Source organism: Physeter macrocephalus, chromosome 20 (genome assembly GCF_002837175.3).
Source record: "Physeter macrocephalus isolate SW-GA chromosome 20, ASM283717v5, whole genome shotgun sequence".
In the NCBI taxonomy this organism is placed as follows: domain Eukaryota; kingdom Metazoa; phylum Chordata; class Mammalia; order Artiodactyla; family Physeteridae; genus Physeter; species Physeter macrocephalus.
In genome coordinates, this window is record NC_041233.1 from 81,584,120 (window position 1) to 81,610,429 (window position 26,310).

The following is a 26,310-nucleotide window of genomic DNA, read 5'->3' on the forward strand; positions in this document are numbered from 1 at the left end:
CAGCTCTGGAGCCCAGGGGTTTAGGGTGGAATCTTGGGAGTGATGCTTGCACACCATGGGCTTTTGGGAATGGTGCTTGACCTCTTCAAGGCATAGACGTGTGTGTGCCTCTGTCCTGGGGCTGTTGGGAGGTAGAGGAGGGAGTCGGCGTGTGCTGTTAGGAGCAGGTGGAAGGCACAGAGAAGGGAGGAGAACCTGCCGGGTGAGGGCGATGGGGGTGTGTTGAGGTTTCACAGTAAGGCAGACACCAGGCCAAGTGGGGCAGACGGGACAGTCAGGGAGAGGACAGGCCCCGGTGTCCAGGCCTGGATACTGGAACCCTCGCTGCACCTGAGGGGCGCCCACGGACTTAGGGCTGCAGGACAGCCAGTCGGCTCGGCCGCTGGAGCGTGAAGGCAGCCGCCAGCCTGCAAACAATGAGCACGGCTGCATCCCAGGAATACTTCCCTTGCAGAAGCAGGCGCTGGGCCAGGTTTGGCCGGCGGGCTGCAGTTCGCTGAGCTGCTGTAGCGCCGTCGTGTCGTCAGTAGTGATGTGGTGTTCGAGGTGAGGGTGGCTGGAGCGGGAAGAGCCCGGGTGTAAATAGGGGGCCTGAGGGCGCCCTTCCTCGGGGAGGTGAGGGTTGGCGAGCGAGTGCGGAGGACGGGCGCAGATGAGTGAGAAGAGCTGAAGACGGTAGAGCCGGCGTGGAGCGCGGTGCGGGGGCAGCGGGGCCCAGGAGCCACGTCCGGTGGGGCGCGGGGGGCGCCGGGTGGTAGCCCGCTCACCGACGCGCTGCACAGGGGGAGAGCCCACGCGCGGTTACGCTTTTGCACGAGTTCACGTGAAGCGCTTCCAGGACGCAGAGGTCAGGAGAGCCAGGCGGCAGCCCGACTTCCAGTCCGGAGCTCGCAGGGAGGCCTTGCCGGGGCTCCGGTTCCCGGGCGGCTGTGGCTGAGGGCGGAGCCCTGGGAAGCGCTGGCGCGTGAGGTGGCCCGAGGGAGGTGTGCGGGCAGCAGGGCAGGAGTCGCCGGGGAGACGAGGCGGCCCGGGTGGGCTTCCCCACGGCCCTCTCTTCCGGCCTCCCCTCGAGACAGAGGGGTTTTTACAAAATGCCAGTCCGCCTAAACCTTGGTACTGGCTTCTCAGGGATTTTTACAAAATGCCAGTCCGCCTAAACCTTGGTACTGGCTTCTCGCTGCTCTTAGTACATCTCTTCTTTCTTTTAAACTTCCACGGGCTTGACCAAAATTAGCATCTCTCAGAATTGTTCGCGTGGAGGGTACATGATAGGATAGCTTTTGTACACTGGCTTGAACGCAAGCAAGGTCCGTGCGCTTTCGTAAGAGCGGGATTCCGCCGCGGCCGCTGCTGAGTCCGATCTCCCTCCGTTTCTGTAATTCATTTCATAATGCTTTAGTTTTAAACGTACTTTATTCAGAAGATCACATGCTTTGTCTTCAGTTTTTACTGAAAGTGTTGTTGGTAATTGTTTTATTTTAAATAGTTTTAGGTACTTTTTAAAGGCACTCATTTCATCTTTGACTATGCGTTGGTTAAAGATAAATAAGAATAGGGAGATGGTAATTAAAAAAACATTTTCTTTTTAAATTATTTATCTTTGCGTTGGGCCTTGCGCACGGGCTTTCTCTAGTTGTGGCGAGTGGGGGCTACTCTTCATTGCGGTGCGCGGGCTTCTCATTGCGGTGGCTTCTCTTGTTGCGGAGCACGGGGTCTAGGCGCATGGGCTTCAGTAGTTGCGGCACGTGGGCTCAGTAGTTGTGGCTCACGGGCTCTAGAGCGCCGGCTCAGTAGTTGTGGCGCACGGGCTTAGTTGCTCCGCGGGCTTGTGGGATCTTCCCGGACCAGGGCTCGAACCCGTGTGCCCTGCAGTGGCAGGCGGATTCTCAACCACTGAGCCACCAGGAGATCGTAATTTAAGGAGGTGAAAGGAGAGTGAACTGTTGGTTGGCTGCTCTGGGTAATTATGGTAATCTGTCTTCAAAGTGACTCTGTTATAAAAATGACACATTATATGGTTAAATTCCAAAAATGGGGAAAAAACTTTGGAAGATGTTTTATGTCTTAAATAACTGGGGCTTCTGTTGTACTTTAGAAGTGACCAAACTCTTTCACGTATGCTTAACTTTAAAAATTGTTTCTCTTTAGGTGCTTGGGAGAATGAACAAGACCTGTGAAATGAAATACAAAATGATGGACAGCCCTTTGGGGAAGATCGAGATCTCTGGCTGTGAGCAGGGTCTGCACGGGATAAAGCTGCACGGCCAGAAGATCCCAGACACTGAGTGAGTGAGAGTCCTGTGTGACACCCACTGTGTGGTTTGTTCAGAGTAACAGAGAGAATACGATTATTGCTTGTTCTGCATTGATCACAGGGTAACACGTAGCCACACGCTACCAATCACAGAAGTTATAGCATCTCTCTAAAAATGGTAGGGCCGTGATTGTTCGTTTTCAGCATCTGTGCTTGTTGCCCAGGAACCCTCCACCTCTGATTAACCACAGGGACATAGCCTGTAATTAGGAGCCCCAAGACGTATTAATACATTTATAGAGGTGTTGATGGACCGTGAGTGTTGAACGCTTTGATTCTCAAGCAAGTGGGATGTGGGAATCTCTTTGGAAGTTTGGTGACAGGGAGTTGCTTCCTTAATCTTGATTTTTAAATCCAGGACCAACGTTCACTGTTCATCCGTCTGCCAGGTGATGGACTTTTATGGGACTTCTGTTAGTGGAATTTTTTATTAATGGACTTTCATTCCAAAGTCCTGGAATTGCTTAATCAGGAGCTCCACGGGGCCTCTTGGAGATGGTGTCTGGCTGTTGGTGTGTGCGCAGCGGAGGAGAAAGGGTATGAAATCCCCTTGTTAGCATGAAGTTAGGGTATTGTCATTTCTCACGGAACACGTTTCTCTCTTTCTTGAACGATCTCCACTATTTATTTTCTCTAATTACAAAACCATAAAAAATTCAAAGCACTCCTTAATGTTTTGTTCTGAAAGGTAACATTCAGTTTCCCGCACTCATTGATTGTGAGTAGCAGTTGTATTTTAAAATTGCAGTCCTTGTTATTTCTGACAGAAGAGGGGAAAAACCTCCCACTCCTTTGCTCAGCGTTTGTCTTAACGGGCTAATAAACACAGCACCAAGGATGTTAGAAAAAGAAAATACATAAGAAACATAAAAATTGATTTTAATGGACCACTGTCAGAGATGGCTATAATGAGCACAAGGGCGGTAATAAATATCAGTTTTCGCCTCCTCGGTCGAGATTTTTCCTGTAGAGCTGCATGTTACAATCAATAGTCCTTTTTAAGACCAAAAAATAAGCAAACCTTTGAATTATATGAATACAGTCTTCTTGATTTCTATGAGAACCATCTGGCTGTAGTGTTCAGAAAATCACAGGCACCAAATAATTTGTAGGGAAAATGTCATTTTGTCTTTTAGTGTGTTCAGTTGCACAATAAATCACAGAAATTATGGGTTGAATTCTTTTTTTTTTTTTTTTTTTTTTTTTGGTTTTTTTAAAAAAAGAGCAAGTGAATTTGGAGAAGAAAAAGTATGAGGAAAAACCCCTCTTAAAATGCTTTCAATGTCCATTAGGAATTGTGAGAACAGAGTGAAGATGAGGCTTAGCTTTGCTTCTGCTCTCTGTGCTTTCTGAATCAAGTTAGCATTAGGTTCATCTGTGGAAAACAAGCTCCTCCAAGTAACAGCTTAATCAGATGCAGCCGGTTTCTCAGGAGGAGAAGCCCTGGCGGAGGAGCAGTGACGCTGGGTCTGCTGGCGGGACAGTCCCTGGAGTCTGGCGCCCTCAGCTTTCCTCTCGGCATCTGCAGGCCAGACTCTGGGGTGCGAGCTGCCACACCCCTTCACAAGCAGCAGAGAGAGGAGAGAGAAAGGAGGGGATGCCCTCTGTTTCCAGAAGCAGCATCCGTGTCTTCCCTGATCTTGCTGGGCACGCCATGCGGGAAGCACGGAGCTTGGCGTGCGCGGGCTGAAGTCGGCGGTTCTGTGTGGAGCGGATTGGGCGGGGGCGGCGGGGGGGGCGGAGGGCAACCAGCAGTCTGTTGTATACGGTTAATCTGGGGAGGGGTATTTCAGAAGTAGCATAAAAATTATCTGTGTGAATACTCAAGAGTTATCGGTTTCTTTCATTTAAAAAAAACTGAGGTGAAAATCGCATAATAAAATTCATAGATTTTAACCGTAAAGTTCAGTGACTTTTCACAGATGTGTACGACCACACGACCACCAGCCCAAACCAAGATATAAAATACTCTAGAACGTTCCCTTGTGCTCCCTTTCAGTCGCCCTCTCCCTGTTGGCATCCACTGTTCTGATCTCTGTCATGTCGGGTTAGTTTTGCTTGAGCTTGTTATAGGTGGAGCCATACAACACTTACTTCTTTTCGTGTTCAGTTCAACAGTGTTTTCAAGGTTCATCCGTGTTGCTCTGTGTATCAGTAAGTAGTTCCTTCTTTATTGAGTAGTAGTTTATTTTAGGAATATACCACAGTTTGGTTATTCATTCTCCTATCGATGGACATTTGAGTTGTCCAGGTTTGCACTACTATGAACAAAACTGCTATGAATATTCTTGTTCAAGCCTCTTTATGGACATACGTTTTCATTTCTCTTGAGTAAATTCCTAGGTGTGGAATTGCATGGCTGGATTGCATGGCAAATGGATGTTTAACCTCGTAAGAAATTGCCAACACGTTCCCCAAAGTTTACCATTTTACATTTCCACCAGGAACGTATGGGAGTTTCTGTTATTCTGCCTTCTCACCGCACTCGGTGGTGGTAGTTTTTCAAGTTACAGCCGCTCTGGTGGGTGTGAAGTGTTCTCTCTCTCATTGTGGTGGTGACCTGCCCTTTCCTGATGACTTATTTTGAACACCGTTTTCAGTAAGCTTTCATTGTGAGGCAAGTCTCTTGCCCATTTTTAGTTGGTGTTTTCTTGGTTTTTGTTGTCAGTTGGTAGTTCTGGTTATAATTTGGTGATCAGATATATGTGTTGATCGTTTTCTCACAGTTGGGGACTTGTGTTCTTATTTTTCTAATAATGTCTTTTAATGAATAGAAGTTTTTAATTTTGAGGAAGACCAACTTTTTTTTTCCCTTTCTGTTCAGCACATTTTGTGTGTTTAAGAAATATTTGTCTACTCTAATTTCACAAATAGATTCTCTTATAAATCCTTTGAAAAACATTATAATTTTAGCTTTTTATGTTTAGATCTGTGTTCCCTCATCTTGAATTACCTTGTCGTGAGGTACTCAGTTTTTTCCACAGATATTTAGTTGTCTCAGTATTATTTGTTGGGCGGGGGGGGGGGGACAATTCCTTTCTCCATGGCGTCGCCTCCGTGCTTTTGTCAAAAAATCAGTCACGTGGCCATACGTGTGTGGGTTATATATGTCTGGACGCGGTTGTGTTCAGCTGATCTTTTCATCTGTGCCAGTGCTACACTGACTTGATGATGTAGCTTTGCGATAAGTCTTGAATTAATGTGAGTCTTCCAGCTCTCCACCCCCTGCCACCCGTTTTTTTTTTTTGTTTGTTTGTTTTTTTGGAAGATTGTCTTGGTTTCTAGGTCTCAATTTTCCATATTACGTTTAGAATCAAGGTGTCAGTTTCTCCAAAAATGCCTATGGGGATTTTGATTGGAGTTCCTTGAATCTGTGTGTCAATTTTGGGGGGGTTGACATCTTAAATTGAATTTTCTAGTTCATGACTGTGGTTTAGCTCAGCATTTGTTTAGTTTCTATTTAATTTTTCTCAGTAGTGTTTTGTAGTTTCCACTTTAAAGATCTTGGTGTGTCTTTTGTAAAACTGATTTCTAAATACTTTGATGGTATTCTAAATCAGCTTAATTTTTTTTTTTTTAACTTTTAAACTACTGCTGCTGGTACATAACACTTGATTTTTGTATGTTGATTTTATTCAGCCATCTTACTAAATTCACTTCTTAGTTCCAGGAATTCTTTTGCAGTTTCCTTAGGATTTTCTCTGTAGAAAATCATGATGTCTGTGAGTAAACACACTTTGCTTCTTTCTTTATGATCTTTTTGCCTTTTATGTTTTTTCTTTTGTTGCACTGGCTGGAACCTCCAATATGACGTTGAATAGAAGTCATGGCAGTGGACCTCCTTCCCGTGTTTCCAGTCGTAGGGGGAAGCTTCGAGTATATCAGGGTGACTGCTGGCCTTGTTGGCTTTAATAGGCTTCCTTTCTCACACTGAGAATGCTTCCTCAATCTGTTGAATTTTGTTAAATGGTTTTTTTGCACGTATCAACATGATCCTGTTTTTCTCTTTTATTCTTTAAATGTGGAGTAAGCTAATTTTTGGATTTTAAACCAATCTTGAAATGCCGCTATACTACATCATTTAATTCATGCTATAGCCTTTTTTTCCCCTTACATGTTACGGATTGAAATTTGCCATTTCGTTTAGCATTTATGTGTTTAAGTTCATGAAGGGTGTTCGTCTATAATTCTTTCTTTGGTGATGTCTTTGTGAGGTTTGGGCATTTGGGTTTTTCTGATTACATGAAGTGAGTTTGGAAGTGTTCCCTCCTCTACTTTTTGAAAGAGTCATGTGGGGGAATTTTTTTCCTCCAGTTTGATGCCACCTAGATCTGGTAGGAAGGCTTCTGATTAGAACTCCCTTGTCTGATAGAAGTAGGTGCTGCCCTCACCCACCTTGAGGCGGCCCTCCCTTGTTTTGGCTTTTTGCAGGTGGAGCCATTTGCACCCTCCAGGGCTGTGTCCTCTAGCTCTGCTGATGTGGTGGACGGTGGCCGCGAGGGGGTTTTGAGCAGAGCATCCTAAAGACTCTGGGCCCCTGTTCTCACCCTCCTTCTTGTGAGTCCTGGCATCTTCGTTTCCTCCAAAGCCGTGCTGGTTTCTTCGGTAGATAGATTAGAAGTTGGCCACTGACATCTGTCTGTAGTGAAATTCCTTTCACACTTCTATACAAAGTAGGATTCCTGTGCGTATGGCTTCATACGGTGATCCTTGATTTCTTTTTTGTGTAAGTTACGTTACTCACCTTTCCTAAAAATAAGAGTGAAGAATATCAGTTTGGAAAGTGGTATAACAGTCTCAATTTTATAACTTCCTGCCAATATCAAGCTTCCATTCACGACTGTCTTTTGCAAGAGCTTGACCGATCTCTCCCCACCCCGTCTTCGTGGGGCTGTGAAGCTTGGACCTCATCATCATGCCCCACAGTGTCTAAAATCTAAGGAGAAGGGCAGGAGAATATATTGGTTTTTCTCATGTTATTTTCAGGCCTGTTTGGTTTTCCATAAAGTTGATTGTAGCATTTGATTACTTGAGAATGGACTGTACAGCCCTGGGTTATACTTACCATTGTGAAAACAGCAGTAGGACGTTCGGGTCTGGGAAGCTGGAGAGAATTAATTGCACGTGCTTCACGTCTGTCAAAGATTTACCTTTGTTTTTCATTTTAAAATTTTTTCCATATAAAGCTTTTTAGAAAAATGCAAAATGCAAGTGAAAACGTTGTAGTCCAGCCAAAGTAAGCCATTGTAAAACTTGCTGTATTTTGAAAGACTTAAAAACGACGCAGGCTGTGTTCTACTTGACAGGAGCGTATGGTATCGTGGTGGCTGGGGTAGAGTGTCGTCATTTCTGCCTCCTGGCATCTTTCGCCTGCCAGCTCTGGTGTTGAGGTCTGGGAGGAGCATGCGGGTTAGGCCTTACCCTCCTCTGTGGGCCTGGCTGGCCAGCCAGCCGAGGGGGGGGGGGATGGGCGTGGGCCAGGCCCCTCGGGGACCTTGAGAGAGTGTCACGGCGGGGCCTCTGCGCTGTACCTGGGATGGGGTCGCCTGCCTCGTCGGGTGCACTGCCGATTTTCGCCCCTGGAATGTGCCAAAGTCGTCACTCCACTGAAGGAAGGAAGGTGCCTTTGAGGCCTTCCCGAAGGAAAGTTGGACTCCTGACGTCCAGTCGGGTCTGTCGGTTTGAACTGATAGTGACTGATGGTTTCCGCATGCATTTGCTGCTTTCCTGTTCATCTTTAAATACTTAAAGCAAGTAAGTGGACCATCAGGAGAACGAGAGGCTGTCAGGGGCCTGTCTGGGGCCATTGACCCCGCACGGCCTGGGCCCGCCGCCTGCTGTCCCCTCGGGGACCCCGGTGCCCGTCGGTCTGCCCCTTCCCAGGCCAAGATAGTTCCGGAGAGCCCGCAGGTCATGAAAACCTTCCTGGGAAACTCGTAAGTTAATTCTTCCCGACAGATTGGGAAATTTGAACATAGACACAGCACTTGCTTTATTATAATTGGTCTTTCAAGGAAGAGAAGAAAGTGTTCTTACGGATAAACACCTGCAGAGGCGCTCCCAGGAAAGGGACGCCCAGAGCATGCGCCGCAGGAATTTTACCTGCAGCTAGTTTAGTTGTCTCGTTGCTTTTCTTCGGTGGCTCGAAATAATGATTTGTGTTGGGTGTGCTTAAAAATGTAATTGTTTTATTTTACAGAATGTTCCTTAAGGAGGTCTCTGGAGTCAAATAAGCATGTTTCTGTGAGGAAAACTTGCCAAGCTCTGTGGCTTCATAGAAGTTGTCTGTGTTTTTAGAGCAAGTGCTTGGGTGCCCTGGTGAGCCCGAGGCCTGGCGGTGTTGAGGGGCCTCCCTCCCTCCCGGTTTCTGGCTCAGGCGGTGCGCTATCGGTAGCTTGTGGCGAGTTCCTCTCCTGACTTACGTGGTCAGTAACAGAGACCGTGCGCGTATGTCGCGCTCAGTGTCCGTGACGAGAGACGGTGGTGTCGTCGTTCAGGCTGATGGCTGGAGAGATGCGGGGGAAGCCAGGATGCTGCTCTCCAGCTGGGGCATCTCGTGGGGAGTTCCCCTGTTCCCGGGCCACGGTTGCAAGTCCTCCAGCCACTTTGAGAGTGAAGGAGGTAAATTGGCTAATCCCAAGCGGAGGAAGGTGGGTGTTTTCCTCTGAGGCACGTGAAATATCCTGAAACCCTCTGCTCAGAATGGCCACCTTCCTTTCGGAGGTGCTGGACTCTTCCCCTCTGTACACACCTGCCTTTGAAAGGATGGCACCGCAGCTTTCCCGGAGAAAGGGCTCTCCTGTCACCTTGACGCTGCCACAGAAAGCCGTTCCCTTTTCCCACGAGAAGGAGACGTGGGCCGTGTGGTGTGTGGCCCCTGGAGGAGGGGTCCCCGCAGCGCCCTCACTGGGTGCAGGGCTCCCCCAGTTACTGGGATGTAACCAGCATCCGAGTTTACCCTCGCCTTGCGGGGTATGGTGTGCTGACGAAAAGCTCTGGGCTCTATCCAGATCTTTTCCAAGCAGCAGCTTTCCCCCCCCGAGGGAAGGGCCCGGTACGTGTCAGCCTCACCCCGAGGCCCGCAGGGCCTGCCTGGACCGTGTGCTCTCGGGTGGAGGCCCGCCCAGGACCTGTGGTCTTGCAGGGGCCGTTTCTGGTGGAATTGGCCAAGTCAGTAGTCCCCCCTCCGCGGCCCTTGGGAGGCGCCACTGCCGTGCGGCAGCCGGGCCTAGACGTGGGCAGGGCCGCCCCTGCCGCCCACCTGCTCGTCCAGCTCTGTGGTCTTGTTCCTCCCCTGGTGTCACCTGCCCGCTTGCTGGCCTCCCGTTGCCAGCCCCCTGCGGTCCTCGCCCTGTTCCCCGTTCGTCTAATTAGCTGCGGTCGGGAAAGTTAGCTGAAGGCTCGTTCAGCTTGTGAGCGGAACGAGGTTAAATCAACTCCGAGGGAAACAGAGTAGAACTTACGACAGCGTTGCAACATCTTGGAGGTCATTTCCTTTTCTCCGGGGGTCCTTTTCCAGAAGAGGCTGGGTTGCCGGGAATCAGACAAATTCCAGGTAAGCGGGGCTCCCCTTGGAAGGGCCGGGCCTTGCGTGAGGAGCTGAGTGCCGGCCGCAGCGTTCAGCCCCGGGGCAGCCCCCCAGCCCTGCACTGACGCCGCTTGATCAGCAGAGGACTTGGGGGTGGGCGAAGGAGGCTGGTCCCAGGGTCTCGGGAGAAAGACCGGAGGGGAGAGGGGGCTGTCGCCTCTCCTTCCTTTGGTTTTCACCACTGACGGCCCCTGCCGGAGCTGACCTTCCCTTCCCTGGTACCTCTTCCTGACCTTCTGAGCAGTTGAGGAGAGCCCCGGGACGGTTCCTGGTTAGGGTTAGTGATGAGAACTGGGGTGACTTTCGTGCTGGGTGCCTGGATGAGAGTGTCTTTGAAGTAGGGTGTTCACCAGTTCACGTCTAATCTGAAAATTCCGACTTGACACTTAACTGTTGTAGGAGCGGAAGGGATACAGTGATGTGTCCTCGTGTGTGTTTGCCTACCTCACGCACGACGTGCGCACTGCAGACTTACAGGGTGGTCACGCGTACGTGCTGGTGTTTTAAAGCGAGGCGGGTGATGCTGTGCCCCTTTCCCAGGGGACAGGGCTGGTGCCACACGGGGAGCGTGTGGTGGCTGTAGGACTCGGAGCCACTTCTTCGGACTCTTCCTCTGAGCCAGGTGCACGTCATGGCCGTCCCCCTCTCCTTTTGGGAAAATAAAGCTGTGTGGTATCTGAGACCATCGACATACGTTTCTCATATTTTGCCTCTGGATTTTGATTTCCAGAATTTTTATTGTTCATGTATCTCTAATATATTCTGGTATTTAAACCATCTGTGACTAGTGAATACTTTTCAACTTTTGTTTTTAAAATGTTAATGTCATTTAAGCTGTAAACTCTCCAAATGTATTTGGTTTGTTAAATTTATTTTCTTTAAATTGTATCTGTAATTAGATCAGCTCCTTGGTATTAATGTACAGGATAGTTCTTGAATGCTGATCAGTTTAGAATTTAAATTGAGTTAAAGGTTAAATGGGTTTAATTTTTGAATTGAACTGAACCATTGTCTTGTGTCAGATTCATCCAGAATTTTTATTTCCAGTTGCTGTATCAAGTGACAGAAGTGGGTCTTTTTGTGATAAAAACATTGAATAAATTTAGGATTAAGCTAGAGTCACTTGTTTGTTCACTCAAAACATGTGAGTGCCTGCTGTGTGACAGGGCCTGTGCCTTGGGGACGGTACAGTAATGCATGTGACAGCTCCACCTCCACGGAGCTCACGCCCAGCACAGGACGGGCCTGGGGTGGGCAGTCAAGTGTGGCGTCCTGGCCCTCCACGGGGGGCGTGTGTGAGCAGGCGTGGGGTTAAAACGGTCGGGGGAGGAGGGGCTCAGGCCCGAGCCCCGGGCGGTGGCAGTAGAGCCGGCCGCCGGGACGTGGTCTGGCCGCAGAACCGGTGGAGCCCGTATCTCCGGAGGGGGACGTGGGGACCCTGGCAGGAGGAGGCGTGCTGGAAGGCCGCGGGCCCTGGCTCGGGTGACTGAGCAGGTGATGGTGGCGGCTCTCAGGGCATAGGGTGCAGGCACGCCACGAGGAGAAGAGAAAGATCTGGAGGAACAGTTGAACAAGGGAGCTGGTCAAGAAGCAGCACCAAAGAAAACTGAAGACAAGCCAGGACACGGAAGAGAGCAGGGGGAGGATGGAGTCGGGGAGGCCGAGGACAGGGCCAGCTGGGTGTCGTGTTGAAATTGCTGTGGGCGTCTGCTCCCTCTGGGGTCCAGTACTGACTTCAAGTTTCCTTCAGGTTCTGAAGTGGGCATTCCTGGGTGCCTTGGCCTTCGTTGAACCGGCATTTCCCACCCAGTTAATTTCAGCTTTGCCTCTGGAGTCCCGGGCAGTGGTGGTGGTTCCACATATGTCTGCAGTGGAGATGGCTCCATCCAAAATCGAGACGGATCGTGCATAGCATGGATGTGCCATGCAGGGCGGTCCAGCAGGGACCCAGACCCAAAAGGCGGTCGAGTTCACACCCAGGGTCTCTCGTCCCCCGTGAGCCCGCGGAGCTTTGTGCCGGGGCTGGGGCGGGACAGGAGCCGGAGAGTGATGTCCGCAGTTCATCCCGTTCGTGAATTCTGTACCTTTCTTCACTGTCCCTCTGGGTTGAGCCAGGCTCACAGCTACAACTCCAGGGAGTTTAGAGAAGCGCTCGGCTTTCTCTCTGCCCAGTTTCCGTGTCTTGGTTTTACCTCGTCTGTGTGGATTGCTTTCAGGCTTTTACCCACTTCTGTTACCAGGTCTTCTCTAGTTCCGTTTAGTGTTTCCGTAAGAGCCCCAGTATATCTATTTATAAGCATTTATTTCTGTGACACCCTCCCCATCTGATCTACACACACCGCATATGTGCACACATCTTTTTTAAACAAGAGGGCTTACACACTCAGTATATTAAGTATTGATACACCTGCAGATTTTGAGTGGTTCTGTGGAAGAACACGGGTCCTCCTGGACCAGCATTGACTTTGATTTTTGGCGTCTACCGGCAGAATGCTCACGCGTATCGTACGTCGGGGGGATAGTAGTTTTCTTGCTGTGACCGTCTCTGATGGAATCGCGTTAGTACGTACTCTTAAAGCTGCTTCTCGCGTGCCTCCTTCCGGAGGTCGGCCTCGCCGTGCTCGCTGACCAGCACAGGTGAAGCGTGTAGAGAGCGCTCTTACGCTTTAGCTTCCCCACGTGACAGCGGGGGGCGTCCGTCGCTTCTGAACGAGCAGACGTTGAAACCTTCAGCTGGTGAAGCGGACATTCGGCTCCTTCTGTAGATGACTTCTCACAGAGCCCGTGCTGCTCAGGTGGGGCTGGAGGGTTCCTGGGCTGAGCACCCAGCTCGGGGGCGGAGGGTGACGCTTCTTCCCGTTCTGAGGAAGCCGTGTCGCTGGGAGCCTGCAGCTCACGTTGGGCGGGGTACTAGGCGAGGAGTGTCCACGTGCAGATTCTGCACATTCCGACCGCAGTTCTCTGCCAGGGTATGTAGGCAAGCTAAAAATGGAGCATAAACAGTTCTAGAAGGATGCAGTTATGAGGAGAAACATTTTTAAGACTTTACTCATCGCAGTAGGAAAACGTAAGCCTTGGGGTGTGACGATTCTTTTTTCGCTTCCTTTCTCAAATAGATGTCCTTGCGTATAGTGTTTATATGTGAGTGTTATGTATGTGTGCACACACGCTTGTATAAATATATACATTCTAGACATTTCTGCCCTGCCTCTCTGCTTCCGCTAAAAATACATACTTCTAAACCTAGGGGAAATGAAATTGTCGTTCTCGGTTATTAAAGATACCCCAGAAGTAGCCTCCCCCAAATAGTGGTTTTTCCTTCCTAAAATTCATCTGGAAAAATACTTAGCTTTCTGATCTTTATTTTATCCCGTTTAAGGCTGTTTGTTAGGAAGAGTTATTATATAACTGAGCACTGCTTTCATTAAAAAGAGCTGGGCCACTGATTTTCTCCAAAGTTTCTGACCTTTTCTAGGTAAACAAAACTTCTATTGAAGATAATATTTTGAGACTAACACCTTTGTCACCGCGAGCGGTGCCGAAAGCCTGCAGCTTTCTGCTGGTCCTGCGCGCAGTCTGGCCTCGCAGGCAGCTCCTGGGCGTCTGTGGGGTCGAATGGAGGGCCAGGGGCTGGCCGGGGGTGGGGGCTGGGCAGAGGAGGGAGGCGTCAGCTCCTCCTCGGTTCTTAGCAAGTGGCTGGGGGTGGAGATGGGACCCGGCTGACACGTCAGACACAAGTGCAGTGGCTGTCAGGAGGCCACGTCTGTTTTTTAACTGGCTTGTTTGTTGTTTTTTGATGTTGAGTCTTAGGAGCTGTTTATGTGTGTTGGATATTAATCTCTGATCAGTCATATCATTTGCAAATATTTTCTCCCATTCAGTAGGTTGTCTCTTTGTTTTGTCGATGGTTTCCTTAAAAAAAGGGACAGAAGAACTGAATAGACATTTTTCCAAAGAGGACATGCAGATGGCCAACAGGCACATGAAAAGATGCTGGACATCGCTAATCACCAGGGAAATGCAAAGCAAAACCACAACAAGATAGCACCTCATGCCAGTTAGAATGGCTGTCCTCGAAAAGAACACAGACACCAAATGTTGGCGAGGGTGCAGAGCAGGGGGGCCCCTCCTCCACTGTCGGTGGGAATGCAAACTGGCAGAGCCACTGTGGAAGACAGTGTGGAGGTTTCTCAGAAAATTGAAACTAGAGCTGCCGTATGACCCAGCACTTCCACTCCTGGGTATACACCTGAGAAAAACAGAAACACTAATTTGAAAAGATACACGCACCCCAGTGTTCGTAGCAGCATTATTTACAGTTACCGAGATATGGAAGCAACCTAGGTTTCCAGCAACAGATGAATGAATAAAGAAGATGTGATGTGTGTGTGTGTGTGTATGCGCGCACACACACAGATACAGACACACACATATACACAATTGAAACTAGAGCTGCCGTATGACCCAGCACTTCCACTCCTGGGTATACACCTGAGAAAAACAGAAACACTAATTTGAAAAGATACACGCACCCCAGTGTTCGTAGCAGCATTATTTACAGTTACCGAGATATGGAAGCAACCTAGGTTTCCAGCAACAGATGAATGAATAAAGAAGATGTGATGTGTGTGTGTGTGTGTGTATGCGCGCACACACACAGATACAGACACACACGTATACGCAACACAATACTACTCAGCCGTGAAAAAGAATGAAATTTTGCCATTTGTGGCACCTTGGGTGGACTTGGCGGGCATTATGCTCAGTGAAATACGTCTGACAGAGAAAGATAAATACCGTATGATATCACTTACATGTGGAGTCTAAAAAAGACAACAGACTACTGACTATAACAGGAAAGAAGCAGAGGCACAGATGTAGAGAACAAACGAGTGGTGACCAACGGGAAAGGGCTCGGGAAGGGTACTATAGGCTTAGGAGATGAAGAGGTGCCAACTATTATGTATAAAGTAACCTACAGGGACGTGTTGTACAACGTGAGGAGTAAAGCCAATACTTTATAATAACTATAAATGCAGTGTAACCTTTAAAAATTGAGAATCGCGCTACTGTACACTTGTCGCTTACATAATACTGTACATCAACTGTGCTTCAGTTAAGAAAAGGCAGAGGCCGAGTTGGGACCGCGTGGTGCTGTGTGTGGCATTGTTAGGCGGAGCAGTCAGACCTGAGGCCTGCAGATGGCCTGTGGCAGTGTTCTCCAGGACCGCCTGCTGTGCGTGTCCTGGGGGAAGGCTGGAGCTGGGCGGGGCACATCTGTTTCTCTATCCCAGCCTGCGCTCAGACCCCATCCTTCTCCACCAGGCTCTGCGGGTCTTTCTGTCTGGACATTGGCTTCCGTCAGTTTGCAGACACGCGTGAACTTCTTCTCAAGGAATTGAAGAAATGCTGGTGTTTACGTCAAATAGTAACCAAGAATTGTGCCGGCAAATGTCAGGGATTCCGGTGGACAGTTGTTAATGCGTTCTGAATGCTTCTCGGCAGATTACTCTTGGGACTTCTGGGTCCCTGGGCCATCAGGACTGTGAGGGACCTTGGGCAGCCTCCAGACCAGCCCTGTTACTTTCCAGACAGAGGAACCAAAGTCCAGGGACCGAGTGTGCTGCCTGGCGAGGGCAGCACGGCCGAGGCTCCCTCTGCCCTCCTGGGGGGCCCCGTGGGGCAGGCTCTGCCCCGGCCACAGGCCGTCTCTTGCTCCCCGTGTGCTTGCTGGCTGAGCGGCTGCGCTTGCCTGGCCGAGCCGGTTAGCACCTGAGAGTCGGCCTGCCCGCGGGTGCTGGTGGGGTTTGGAGGGTTGTCCGAGAGCGGGAAGCACACCGGAGGGGAAGGACGGGGGTCGTGTCGGGGCCCTTGTGGCTGGAGCCGTGAGTCCTCTGGGCGGGGGGAGATGGGGCGCGGGGGAGACCCGGGCAGGGGAGGAGGTGCAGAGCTGTCCGCGGCGGACGTGGCCCCTTCTTCCCTGCCGAGCAGAGGAGCAGACACGGGAGCGCAGGCGGCCCAAGGGCACGGCCTGCTCGCTAATACCCGCCTCGTCGTGCCCTTCGCTGTGATGCTTCATTTCGAAAAGTAGGAAACGGCAGCTAGTTGATTTCTTTGTGAGAATTCACTTATTAACTTGGCAGGCACGTTGAGGGAAAGAAGGGAGTTCTTTCTGACGTCCGCGCGTCCTGCCTGTGCCACCTCCCCCTGTCCCGTAGGTGCGTTGTGAGCGCAAGGACGGGGCTTCTGCCCGTGGCTTGTTTACCCGTTTCATTAACTTCTTCACTTCTACAGCCCTTCTTCCCTTCACTTCGTCATGCCAGCTCCGGGGATCCTTATTAAAGGGATAATTAATCATGTGATATCTTGTTTTTTTGCATCTGAGTTTTCAAGAGCTCTCCAGATTTTTATTGCCTGAAGTTCCATATGCCGTAGACATAATCCCGTCAGCTGTAAATTGTCTTCTGGAGAAGAAACTGACAAAGAACTTTATAATTGCGTCTATAGCCTTAGTATCTGAGGGCCAAAAGCATGTTCAAGATGCGTGGAGTTCCTGAATTTAAACTGTAAAAGCCATAAAATTTTCTTAAGGTCGGTCCCCATCTGCATCTATTATTACAAAACCCTTAAAGTTACTTTAGCATATGACATGTTAATAGTTTTTTTTTTTTTTCCTTTTCCTTTTTTGACAAATTGTGTCTAAGGAAATTACTTTGCTTGCATGGAAAGTTATCTGTGTTTGCAAACTTGAACAGTTTTGCTGGTTAAGCAATCTAGAGATGATAAACTTTTTTGTCAAAGCATGGTTTTGGCGCTGCCTTAGAAGAATCGCAGCCCATAGGAGAGGTCTGTTTTAAAGGGCGCCCGCTGATATTTCTGCCCAGGGTGTTATGGGGATCATTTGAATTGACAGAACTAAAATAGGTACAATTTTTAAAAAATCTGCTCTTCAGTTTGATTTACCTGATACGGAGGAGCAGAGGTATAAATTAGAGAGAAATTGTCATCATTTTGTCCCGATTTTAAGCAGGGCTGGGCCCGCTGATCGTTTCAGTGGATGGTTACCCTCTCAGGGCAGTGGACTCACAGGTTGTAGGTAGGGAAGGGGAAGAAATTCTGCTTTGTGCCTACATAATCAGCACCGTTTTGACCCAGGTACGTCCTTCGTCTGTAGTAAAACATACACAAGATAAAATTGATCATTTTGACCATTTTAGGTGTACAGCTCCACGGCATTCAGCACACGTGCGTTGCTTTACAGCCGTCCCCGCATCCAGCAGCTCCAGAACTGTGTTCTTGCCAGTCTGCGGCTCTGCTCTCATGAGACACTAACGTCTCAGCCGGCTCTGAGCCCAGGCCTGGTCCCCACCGTCCTGCCTGTCTCTCTGCCAGCACACCTTTGATACCCAGAGTTGCTGGGCTCCCCCAGGCCGAGAGAAGCCTGTCTGGAGATCCAGTCCACCTGCCGATGCAGTAAGCTGCCTTGGCTTGGATGGCAGGTGGTGCCATCCAAGGGCTTGGAAGGGCCTCCAGGCACCTTCTTCCTCCGGGCCGTGGGGCGGGTGGTGCAGTCGGCACCCCGTTGGGAGCAGGGGGGCTGCAGAGCCGGAGTGGCCAGATTTTGCTGATAGGTGGGGAAGAACTTTGAAGAAATGCAAAGTTGTGTCTAATTCTGGGGAGGTATTGCTAATGAAAAACAGGACCCCAGGGCACAGAAATTGTAAGGCAGAGAGACGCTGAGGAAGGGGCCACCGTCGTAAGACTGACAGGATGCGGGATTAATCCCGGAGCTTTCTGCACCTGGTCAGCTTGTCTTTGATGCCGTCGGACTTTTCCACAGAGGAAGCGGGGGAAGGTTAGCGGGGAAGGTGGGGAAGACCGCAGACGGCCCGGTGCAGCGGGATGAGGAGGGACGGGCAGCGGCCTGCGGGGAGACCGCGGCCTGCGGGGAGACGCGGCCGGTGGGGCAGGAGGGCCCCCGCGTGCTGCCGCCGCTCCCCCTGGGAGCCCCTGGTCTGGCAGTTCTCCGTGGATCTGGCTGCTCTTGAATTTGTGATTTTCACATCGTTTCAAGGGCCTTTGTTGCACACGGAGGTACTTTCACCTGTAACGTTTAACGCTTTCCCCTCTCTCTGTCTTTGGTGAATGGACTACTGTTGGGTGCAGTGATCAAAGCCGGAACATCAGACAAGCACCAGAAGACCTTTAGCGGATACATTTAACACGCTTTAGAGACAACTAGGAGCGTTAGAATGTGGCCTGATCTTTCGCGGCCTGCCTGGAAGCCCAGCCTGTGCTTCTCACAGGAGAGCTTGCCCCTGGCCTTCTGAAAGCGACTTCCGGTCAGTCCAAGGAGGGACTGTGGTCTGAATCACAGAGGCGTGGGTGGCTGCATGTGCTTTCCACCCGGGCTTGGCAGTCTGTTGAAGTGGAAGTTTCCAGTGCTGCCCATGGGAATGATTATTAGTTTTATGTCATGAAGCCAGGATAAGGAGAACCAAAGAACAACTTTTATCCCATTGTTAGGTCAAAAAAGATAGCTGATTTAACGCCCCTCGTAATGGTTCAGTTTATTTAGCTACGAGAGAGCGGTGGGAACGGGAGCTCAGCCGGGCGAGGGTCCTGGCGGCGGCCCCGCTCTCCCCAGCCTCCCCGGGGGGCTGGACTCCCCGCTGCGAGAGGCGCCCTCGGCTGTGTGACTTCTGTGGCCCGAGGGAGCTTCTGCCGTCGCCATGAGGAGAGCGTGCCCCGGGCAGCCCTCTCTGCTCCAGGGGAGGCGAGGCGCGACGTGCCACACAGGCCCGCCCCCCCAGGAGCCCGGACCAGGCCCAGCCGTCTGCCTGCCTCACTGATGGCCTCGCATGGTCCCCTAGGAGTTGCCCCGGGCTGGACCCGTGCACAGCTAGTGCGTTGTGCTCCGTGGTGCCTCGTTGGCCCGGGGAGGTCGCTTACCCTGTTACTGCATGGGAAGCTGCGACAGGAGGGCCGAGAGGAGGTAGAGCACCGTTCTTTCTGTGAGGGAAGGAGGCGGCGGGGGGGGTTCCCTACCCAAGAGAGGGTGAGGTGTGTGAGGAGAAGGGAAAGTGTGGGCTCGTCCTCCTTGAAGCCTGCCAACACCTGTGTGTGGATTCCAAGGAAACGTTTGGTGCGCCTTGAGCTAAGTTACGCGCTCGCTCAGGTGCGCGTGTGAGGATTCACCTGTGCGGAGCGTGCCGGCGAGTGTCTCTCCACCTGCATCAGGTAACTGGCTTCGTTTTCATGGAGAATTCTGCGTTGTGAGCGTGTCTCCTGCTCGCTCTGGGGAAGCCTTGTACCCATTGTGTAAAGGCTGCCTCAGGTTGGTCCTGGCACGGTGGGGCTACCGGCTGAAGGTGGGAGGCTTTCTGTTGACGTCCACCGAGGCAGGGACTGCAGTGCAGATGCCACAGTCAAAAGGCGTGGAAGTAACGTGCACTCGGAAGTCCTTCCCAGAGGCTATTCTTCATTTCTCCCCTCATGTATAACCTTTTAGTATTTTCCCCTAGCTTTTTCATTAATGTATGTAAAAATATTAAAAGCCCTTGTATATTACATCAAAAACTATGTCAGCTGCTCTGCTTTTTTCTATTTATTAAAACTTTTCAAGCAGTAAAAACATTTTACTTGTTAATGAGGGAAAGTGGGAAAATTAATGACATAGAGCTTGGATCCACCAAGATGTCTCCTCTTAACCACGCACAGCCAGCTCTCTCCTCGCTGCACGTACTTTAATTTCCGCGATAGGGTTCAGTAAGCAAATGCAAATAGATTTAATGATTTGCGTCAGTAGATCATTTCTCTGTTTAATATCCTCTGATATTTTGGGTCAAGGAGTCTTTCTTTGGGAGGCTGCTACAATTTCTACAGCTAAAATTATTAATATTAGTAATAATACATTATGTTCAAGTGAATTGAGATAAATTTATCCTTTTCACAAAGTCAGATTTACACAGTATTTCTGTTTGCTGTGGAGGAAGGAAACACTGCCTAATGAAGTAGATGAAAGGAACAGGCCGTCTTCCTGGTTGCCCGGTGCCTTGGAGCTGGGGGACACTCGTCAAACGCCGGGTGCTCCAGTGCCTAGCACTTGAGAGCAGTGGTGGTCTTATATCCACACACTGGGTGAACCTGTGGGCCCACGGGGCACACAGTACATTTTTGTCAAGTCAGTTCAACAAAGGAGTGAAATTAGAACTCTGTTCACCAAGCACTCATTGAGCTTTTCTGTGCCAAGCCGGTAGTAGCCTGGTGCGAGATGAAAGCAAAGACATGAGCCCGTCCTCAAGGAACTCTGTCCATTAGGGGAGCCAGAAGTGTCAGCGAGTAGGCAGAGAGAACAATATGCAGAAGGCACTAAAGACTGACTGAGAAGCTCTGGAATCAGAGCAGGAGGGACGCTTTCATGAGGAGCAGGCAGAGGATCTCATTGGTGGCCTGTCCCAGAGGCCACCTCCATTCCTGCCTCCCCTTAGAAAGACTGAGTGCCTGGTGCCGGCTCACCTGACCTTGCTGCTGAGGGCTGTGGGGAATGACTGCTGCCCTCTGGATCGCTCCAGAGGAAAGAGACCTTTCCTCCCTAATAACAAGAGAAGGATGGCTGCTCCTCAGTCTTTGGACATGATTGTGTGAAGGTGTGTGATTCTGGGAGCAGGGGCAGCTGTTTTGTAACCATGAGGGGCTGAAGCTGGGGATGAAGCTGGAGCCGAAAGGCAGTTGGCCACGGGAAGGAATGATGGGAAGACCTGGGTCCTTGGTGGGCCTGCCAGTGGCTGACTTTCCTCGGAACACCTGTGACCCGATGCGCGTCCACACCACATGTGGCACGGCCATAAGCAACCTGCAGATGGTGCGCGTGTAATGTTTTCATCTGTGAAGCTTAGGCTCCTTTTAGCAAATAAAGAAAAATGCAAAGGAAATAGGGGTCACTCATCGTTCTAATACCCAGAAGTACGTTATTTGCATTTTCGTAGAATTCCTTCTAGCTTTCTCATCGCTGTGTGTTTAAAATCGGTTCTGTGTTCTACGTTCTAAATTTAACCTTACATCATAAGCATTTTTATTACGTTATTAAAAACTTTTTGAAAGTATGATTTTTTTTTTAAAGGTCTGTCTTAGGACCATTTTCAAGGCCTGTGTTGAATGGTTGTGCCTAGTTACAACCCCTCCTGTCCTGGTGAGCATCCAGGGTTGTGTTTGCTGGCACTGGCTTGCTGTACACATCCTTGAGGACCATCTTTGTGAACCTGGGGGAACGTTCCCTTAAGCTTTCTGATTTCTTTCCCTAGAGCTTATGCCCCCGTGACACCCTTTCTTTTCCGCGCAGTCATTTCTGAAATTAAATGTGTTCACGTGACCCCCCCTTAAATAATGTGGTGTAGCACTTCAGCGTAAGAAAACACTAGCGCCGACCCTTCTGGCCCCTCAGGCCTTGCTCTTTGACCCGTGAACTCTAGACTCGGGTGCCCTGACCTGCACTTCCTGGTGTCCCCGGTCTCAGACGGTGCCAAGTGGTGGGTGAGACCCTCTGCCTCTGGAGCCGGACTCCCGTGTTTTGAGGCCCAGCTCCACCTCTCCATAGCCGCGGTGGGACCAGTCACTTCACTGCTCTGTGCCTCGTTTGCCCACATGTCAAGCGGGATCACGGTAGTATCTGTTACATAGGATTTTCGGAGGATTAAATCCGCTAACCTCTAGAAAGTTCTTGGAATGGTGCACAGCCCAGAGTAGGCTCCGGAATGTTAGCTGCTGTTATCAGTGGCGATGATGGCAGCCGTCCTGCTGCCACTGTTACTGTTTCCTGAAGTAGCCCTGGGGTGCTCACAGCGCGGCCTCCTTCACCTGGAAGCTTCCTCCTGCCCCTCCTCTCTCCCACCTCTGACACGTCTCCCAGCCCTCTCTGTGCTCCAGGCTTGGTTCTGGAACCCTCCTCCAGGCTCTTCCAGCACTCTGAATTTACCCCGTGCTGGCCCCGGTCCCACTTTGTTATAATTATCTCCTTCAGCGGCTGTGTCTTCCAGCCTCTGAGGTCCTGGAGGGCAGGACCACATCTGTCTTGCTTCCTGACTCTGCGACCCTTAGTACCTGGTACAGGAGGCACTGCAGGCATCTTTGTTAAAGATGGAACAGAGGAAGGGCTGGGGACTGGAATGTCAGCGCTCTTCATAAAGAACGATGTGCTTATAGAGGTTGGAGGTGAAAAGGGCATGGTGTTCGGGGCTGTGTTTCAGCCGGGTGCCAGGATCTGGCATGCTGTTGACTCGGGGTTGTCCCCCTCTGAGATCCTCTGGAGCAGGTGGAGACCGTGCCTGGGGTCGGGAGCCCACGCGGTTAGCTGGACCTTCTCGAAATGGGGCAGCCTCCAGAGTCCGAGATGGGCCCTTCTGCTTGGCCTTCCTCTTCAGAAGCAATAATCAGCTGTTAAACAGTGGTTTCCAAGTAGCTTTTTGTTCTCTTAAGTATTCTCGTAAAAAGAGCCCACATTTTTGCAACTACCTTGCCTTGGACTGTGAGGGTTGGCAGGATTTTGTCACTTTCTGTGCTCATCCGCTGCTGTGTTATCTTGTGAGTTGAGACCAAGCAGCGTTTTACTCAGTTATTTTAGTGTCAGCCCTGTTGGTCTTGGTGAGAGTGCTTGCTAAGGGCTGGACTGAACTGTGTCCCCCCAGATTGGTATATTGAAGTCCTAACCCCCTAGTACCTCAGAATGTGACTGCCTTTGGACATAGGGCCTTTATTTTTTTATATATATTTTTATTGAAGTATAGTTGATTTACGTTGTGTTAACTTTTGCTGTACAGCAGCGTGATTCAGTTATACATGTATATATACATACATACATTCACGGGCCCAGCCGCTCCGCGGCATGTGGGATCCTCCCAGACCGGGGCGCGAACCCGGTTCCCCTGCATCGGCAGGCGGACGCGCAACCACTGCGCCACCAGGGAAGCCCCATACATACATTCTTTTCCATGGTGGTGTGTACCACAGGATGTCGAATATAGCCCTCTGTGCTGTGCAGTAGGACCTTGCTGTTTATCCATCCTGTATCTAATAGCTCACATCTGCTAACGCCGGCCACTCCATCCCTCCCACAGCGCCCCCCCCTTCCCCTCGGCAACCACCAGTCTGTTCTCTAGGACGTAGGGCCTTTAAAGAGGTGCTTAGGGTGGGCTCTAGTCCGATATAACTGGTGTCCTTATAAGAAGGGGGAGATTAGGACACAGACACAGGGAAAAGACCATGTTGAGGACATGGTGAGAAGGTGACCATCTGTAAGCCAAGGACGTAGGCCGCAGGAGGGGCCGGCCCTGGCAAACTAGTACAGTGCTTCTCAGGGACTGCCGTGCCATTGTGTAGCTAGCTTCCTTTCTCATTGCTGTGGGGATCTGCGGCTGATGGAGGCAAGCAGTCATCCCTGGTCAGGTCTGTTCCTGAATATCACCCTTGTTGGCAGAGTCATGGGAGGTAAGATGGGGCCTCAGGACACAGGGAATTACGGGAAAATGGTTCAGGTGGCATCATGTATAGTAGAACAGCGAAGTTCACCAAGGCATCCTTTTTTTGAAAATGAAGACTTTTTTTTAAGAGTAGCAAAATGGAGAGGAAGGTACAGGAATTTCCCGTATACCGAGGTCTCTGGCTGTGAGCAGGGTCTGCAAGGGATAAAGCTGCGCTGCCAGAAGATCCCAGACACTGACATGAAAAATTTTTTTTATTAGCGTCAGTGGCCCAGACCTGAAACATTCTAACACACGTCGAAGAGCAAGATCTTGGGCTCAAACTATAACCAAGACCAGAGTGGAGGACCACGTTTCAGAAGAATTGAGAAATACTTCTTTAAGCCAACGCTTGAAGACTAGTACACAAACTGGTGCCATATAACGCGACGAAGGTGAAGGGGGGAGACTCAGAGGCTCGGCCATGGTTTGCTCATCTGGAAGTGGAGTTCCTGGATGTTCACTTCCTCGTGGAACAATGTGAGCACTGAATTGTCTCTTCCAAGGAAAGTACCTCGAATGCTGTCCCCAGCATTGGAAGGGTTTTATGCCTAGTGGTAGTCCGTGTTCCATTCCCCATAAAATGCTTTTCTCCTCCACTTCCTTCCCTGGCTGGGGTGTCTCTGAAAAAAAAATCATACACATGTCTTTTAGCAGAAAGAGTTTTGAAGACGCTTCTCACAGAAAATACCAACTAGTCCAAAAGTCCAGGCACAAGTTCTTGCCGACGAAGGAGTTCAAACCAGCCAAGATCTTCAGTAGAAGCAGACCGTGTGCAGAAAGCTCCTTCCTGTTTTCCCCTACAGTTTTTTAGATAGAATAGGAACTCATCATTTTCCCCAGTTAACAGTGAGATAGAAGCCCTTGTAGATTCTGTCTGCGACACGTTTTCAGGAGTGAATTACTAGGTTTGGAAAGTGAGGGATGCCTGCGTTTGTTGTTCTCAACTTTTTTTTACAGGAACTGAACTAAACTGCACATGTGCATGGTATTTCAGAATATTAGTCTACAAACACAGAATTGCATTTGGAGATAGATAGGTGTCGTCATAGTCATTCACTGTGAAATAAAGGATGTGCCTTACAGGTATGTTTCCCCTCATTCCGGAAGTTGTTCCTGCCTTCCCTTTGTACAGACTCCAGAAAGAGGCTCCCCACTTCTCTGCGTGAGCAGGAAGGCAGCCTGGGCCTTCACGCGCCTGCCCAGGATCAGGCCGCGTGCAGCAAGCAGCCGTGTCCTCAGGACACGGGCTTGGGGGTCTGTACAATGGAAAGCTCATCCATTGCTGGTAAATGGCCAAATATAAATGTATGACACCCTGGCTAACAGGCGGTGGTGGTCTTTTCTAAGAAGCCTTATTGAAATACTGCCCGTTTTGGGTAAATGTAATCGTACAGTAAGCCCTGAGCTCAGTGGACACATTGCAGAATGCAAATGGGAAGACTTGTGGGTACGTTTCCTTCATGAATTTGTTGTCGTCTTTGCAGGAGTGAAGAGCATCAGTATTTTGTGGCCTTTCCCCAGGATTTCTGTGTCTTGGGAGTTGGGAGGGATGTGGCCCTGACCCTCCTGTTGGCTTTCTCTGACTTCCTGATGTCCTCAACCCCACGGCCTGGCGGGGCAAGTGCCCTTTTCATCTACGTTCGCCGATTTCCCGTTTTCCCTCTTGAAGTGGAAGCTGTGGCGTTCTCAGTCCTTGGCTCTCCTTTCTGAGGTTGGGAATTGTGTTACAGCTCTGTTGTATTATCGTGAACTTGCCTGTGAAAATCTCCTGTGGCTTTTTTGTGACTGCCACCCTGCACCGTACCCGAGGAGAGGCACTCACGGTGCCTCCACTTTACCTCCAGTTTTGGAGTCTTCGTTCTTGTTCTTCTGTGACAGTACCCCCGTCAGTGTACCCCGCCCAAGTGGTACATTTGTTTCAGTCAGTGAACCCACATTGACGCATCGTGATCACCTGAGGCCCATGGTGTAAGTCACCGTTCACTCTTGGTGAAGGCATCGTTTCTTAAACAGATCAAACTCAGCAGTGATGAAAAGCTGGCTCCAGTGAGCGACGTTTGTCCCGGCTGGCTCGCCCTCAGGTCCCACGGACGGACGGGACTTGGAGAGTCTGTGAACTAGGCCTTCCTTGAAAGAAGCCTAATGACCTTTTATGTTCTCCGGCTTCTGCAAAATACTTGAGTGCTTGCACTCCCTTTTTATAAACCGTTTTTTCCTGGGCTTGGTGTCCTGTTGTCCCTATTTTGCTGCTATCTTACCTGTCCCTGTTAATCCATGCTCCCTGGAGAGCAATAGATTCATTATCCGGATGCAGTAGCAATTTACACAGTATCTTACCCCAGCTTCATTATTGAATCAGAAAATCTGCTCTAATGAGCAGGCCAGTGGAAACTCTTTCAGATGTGCCATCAGACGTAGAATGCAACCTTTGTATCTTCACTGTTCTCCCAAGTAGTGCCCAGTCTCCCAATCTCCTTGTTTAAACTTCTGAGGCTTTTTCGTTGACATCTCTCCACCTTTTCCTAAGGGTTTAGCCCATCTTGAATCTCTGTATGAGTGCCTGGGGTCACTACCAGCTTGGGTGGAATTCTGTTAGTATCTTTGGGATTTTTAACATATTTTACTATTTGTTTATGTTGTCACGTACGTTTCTTCCACGGTAGAAATAAATTGTAATTTGCCTCTGAGACTGCCCTGTGACCTTGAGAACTGCACACAAATGAACTCAGTAATGAGTTCACTAAATGTTAAATCATTAGGTAGCTGGTGTTTAAATGATATACCTTATGGGGAAGTCTTTGAATTTTTATATAGGTATTTACAAAGTTAGTGATAATTGGTGAAGTTGGTTACAGTTTTTTAAATAGAATAGGAACTCATCATTTTCCCCA

The 26,310-nt window shown here is 49.8% G+C and overlaps 1 protein-coding gene across 3 annotated transcripts in view; it reads left to right on the forward strand.

The window, feature by feature from the left end:
* The window catches only part of MGMT (O-6-methylguanine-DNA methyltransferase), a 351,374-nt gene that overhangs the window by 58,689 nt on the left and 266,375 nt on the right, over nucleotides 1-26,310 (forward strand). For all 3 annotated transcript variants that reach the window (XR_003677651.2, XR_003677652.2, XM_055081271.1), the window contains exon 2: nucleotides 2,149-2,285. Coding sequence is in view for 1 of the 3 variants with exons in the window: in XM_055081271.1 (XP_054937246.1) it covers nucleotides 2,149-2,285 (137 nt within the window). In the remaining 2 variants the exon portion in view is untranslated. The remainder of the gene's footprint in view (nucleotides 1-2,148; nucleotides 2,286-26,310) is intronic.